Raw genomic sequence first — 3,154 nt, 5'->3', positions numbered from 1 at the left:
GAGCGAGTGACCTCCTAAAACTGACCCTTAAGTAACTAAATAAGCGATTGGGAAGGCCGCGTGTAAGTGCTCGGTCAAAGTGTCCCTAATAAGGAGTTTCGTCAATAATTAAGTTGCTGTAAATGAAAAAAAAAGTGGTTTACAAAAAAGAAAAAAGTTGCAGAAAGCGCAAAAAGTGTTTATAAGTAAAGAGTGGGAGGCAAGGCGGTAAATAAGTGTGTATGTAAGTGGACGAGGGACACAAGTGGAAGACAAGTGTGTAAGTAAGTGGACGAGGAACGCAAGTGGAAGACAAGTGTGTAAGTAAGTGGACGAGGAACGCAAGTGGAAGACAAGTGTGTAAGTAAGTGGACGAGGAACGCAAGTGGAAGACAAGTGTGTAAGTAAGTGGACGAGGAACGCAAGTGGAAGACAAGTGTGTAAGTAAGTGGATGAGGAACGCAAGTGGAAGAAAAGTGTGTAAATGTGTGTGTAAGTAAGTGGACGAGGAACACAAGTGGAAGGCAAGTGTGTAAGTAAGTGGACGAGGAACACAAGTGAAAGGCAAGTGTGTAAGTGAATGTGTAAGTAAGTGGACGAGGAACGCAAGTGGAGGACAAGTGTGTAAGTGGACGAGTGACGGAAGTGGAAGACAAGTGTGTATGTGTGTAAGTGGACGAGGGACACAAGTGGAGACAAGTGTGTAAATAAGTGTGTAAATAAGTATGTAAATAAGTGTATTAGTGTGTAAATAAGTGTAAATAAGCATGTAAATAAGTGTGTAAATCAGACAATACCTCCGCAGAATTTTTAAGTGTGGAAGCGAACGAATTGTAAATGTGTAAACGATTTGACGACACGAGCGCAGATAATCAGATAAGAGGGGAACAGACGCGACTGGAAAATAAGTGTAAAAGTGTGTAAATCAGGAAATATGAGCCCCAAATTTTCTTAAAGTAGCGATCAAGTAAGTGGAGAAGAGGAGATCGGATAACAAGAAGTGGAAATAATAGATGATATGAACGTAAATAATTGATAACTGAAGAAGAGGAAGAGAGTAAATTAGTGTGAAAATCCTCCTCCTCCTCCTCCTCTTACTACTACTACTACTACTACTACAATAATAATAATAATAATAGCAACAGTTTCCTTCATATTTTCCTTACTGTCTCTTCTTCTTTATCAATTCTCTTATCATAATTCGGTAGTGAGGAAGAGGCGAGAAAGAAAGAAGAGAAGAGAAAAGAGAGAAAAAAGAAAGAAAATATGAAAAGATTAACATTCCATAACTGTGTGTGTGTGTGTGTGTGTGTGTGTGTGTGTGTGTGTGTGTGTGTGTGTGTGTGTGTTCCCACGCCGCGCGCATGTGTGTAACCTAGGAGTCATGTGTTTGGGTGCTGTGTAGGTATCATCAGGTGTGTGTGTGCGTGTATGTGTGCGTGTATGTGTTTGTATGTGTGTGTGTGTGTGTGTGTGTGACAGGTGTGCATGGCGGTGTCAACACAAAAAACAATTAACACATCTCACCTGGCCACCGGTGTTTCTTCTTCCTCTTCCTCCTCCTCCTCTTCCTTTCCTCTTCTTTAACAGTTGGTCACTTCCTCCTCTCCTCTTCCTTTCCTCCTCCTCCTCCTTTCGTTCAACTGTCTTTTTCTTCCTCTCACTGTCCTCTTATTTTCCTCCTTTCCCTTCTTCCTTTTCCTCTTTTCCTCTCACCCAGCTGTCTATCTTCTCTAATCTTCCTTTTTTCCTTCCTCCTCTTCTTCCTCCTGGCGCGCTGTCCTCAAGCAAAACACGCGGGCAACACGTTCGAAACCCGCGCTTGACAAACTTCACTCAACACACTTAACTAGTCCACGAGTCCGTCCTTCACCGCAACACACTAACCAAACACTGTATTGCGTCCCTTGCCAGCGGTGTTGTGGTGGTGTTGAGGTGGTGGTGAGAGGGAGTGAGTGAGAGAGAGAGAGAGAGAGAGATAAGTTCCCCTCCTCTCTCCACACCTCCGCGCGAGAGACTGACTTGGATCGCTCTGTTGGCAGTCTCCAGCCTCTCTCTCTCTCTCTCTCTCTCTCTCTCTCTCTCTCGCTCACAAACTCCCACATGTCAGCGCTTCACCATGGATGAGCCTCTCTCTCTCCCCTCTCCCTCTCTCTCTCCCTCTCTCTCTCTCTCCCCTCTCTCTCTCTCTCCCCTTCCCCCCCCCCCCCCCTCTATCGATCACACACGCCGCTAATGCCTTACCTCTCCGACCTGCTAACTGGTGCCCCCTCCTCCTCCTCCTCCTCCTCCTCTTCCTCTTCTTCTTCCTCCTCATTTTCGCCGTGTCCTCTTCCTTCCTTGTTTCTTTGCGTTTCCTGCACCTTTCTTTCTCTCCCTCGCCTCCTACCACTCCTCCTCCTCCTCCTCTTCCTCCTCCTCCTCCTCCTCCCGGTGTGAGCGAAACAAGAGGAGCAACCGTGAAAGTTGTCCCTTAACGAGAGGAGGAGGAGGAGGAGGAGGACGGAAGGAATAGGGTTAAGGGAGGAGAGGTAAAAGGAGGAGAGTAGAGGGTGGTGGAGGAGAGATAAAGAGGAGGAGGAGGAGGAGGAGGAGGAGCAGCTGTGATTTATCAAGGCGTTTTCGCTGAATACATTAAGTTAATGGGCTTCTGTGTCCGCCATCTTAAAACCGCACCTCCTCCTCCTCCTCCTCCTCCTCCTCCACCTCCTCTACCACTTACCCCACCATCGCTATCCTCTCATAAGGCCACCTCTCCCTCCCTCCTCCTCCTCCTCCTCCTCCTGCTTAACTTCCTCAGTGCTCTCCTTAACACTACTCTATTTTCCCTCCCTCCTCCTCCTCCTCCTCCTCTTCCCATTCTCTCTCTTCTTCCGCAGCATCGTATCGCACTGTCCCTCCCTCCTCTTCCTTTCTCTTCATAACCTCCTCCTCTTCCTCCTCCTCCTCCTCCTCCTGAGAGAGAGAAATGCAAGAGGGAAGAAAAGGAGAGGAGAGAGAGAGAGAGAGGGAAATAAAGAGAGAATTAAGAAGAGAGAGTAAAGAGAGGAAAGGAAGAATGAAAGGAAGGGGAAAGAAGAGAAAACAGGAGACGAGGAAGGAGAGGAAGGAGAGAGAGAGAGAGAGAGAGAGAGAGAGAGAGAGAGAGAGAGAGGTGAAGGTAAAGAAGAGGAAA

The 3,154-nt window shown here is 47.0% G+C and overlaps 1 protein-coding gene across 1 annotated transcript in view; it reads right to left on the bottom strand.

The window, feature by feature from the left end:
* LOC126983457 (homeobox protein Hox-A3-like) overlaps nucleotides 1–2,709 on the bottom strand; it is a 26,247-nt gene extending 23,538 nt beyond the window's left edge. The window contains exon 1 of the mRNA XM_050836156.1: nucleotides 2,702–2,709. Within this exon, the coding sequence (XP_050692113.1) occupies nucleotides 2,702–2,709 (8 nt within the window). The remainder of the gene's footprint in view (nucleotides 1–2,701) is intronic.
* Nucleotides 2,710–3,154: the final 445 nt, after the last annotated feature.

The sequence above is a fragment of the Eriocheir sinensis genome, chromosome 54 (genome assembly GCF_024679095.1).
Source record: "Eriocheir sinensis breed Jianghai 21 chromosome 54, ASM2467909v1, whole genome shotgun sequence".
NCBI lineage: Eukaryota > Metazoa > Arthropoda > Malacostraca > Decapoda > Varunidae > Eriocheir > Eriocheir sinensis.
Note: the sequence above shows the minus strand (reverse complement) of the source record. Positions and strands in the feature narration are given on the sequence as shown.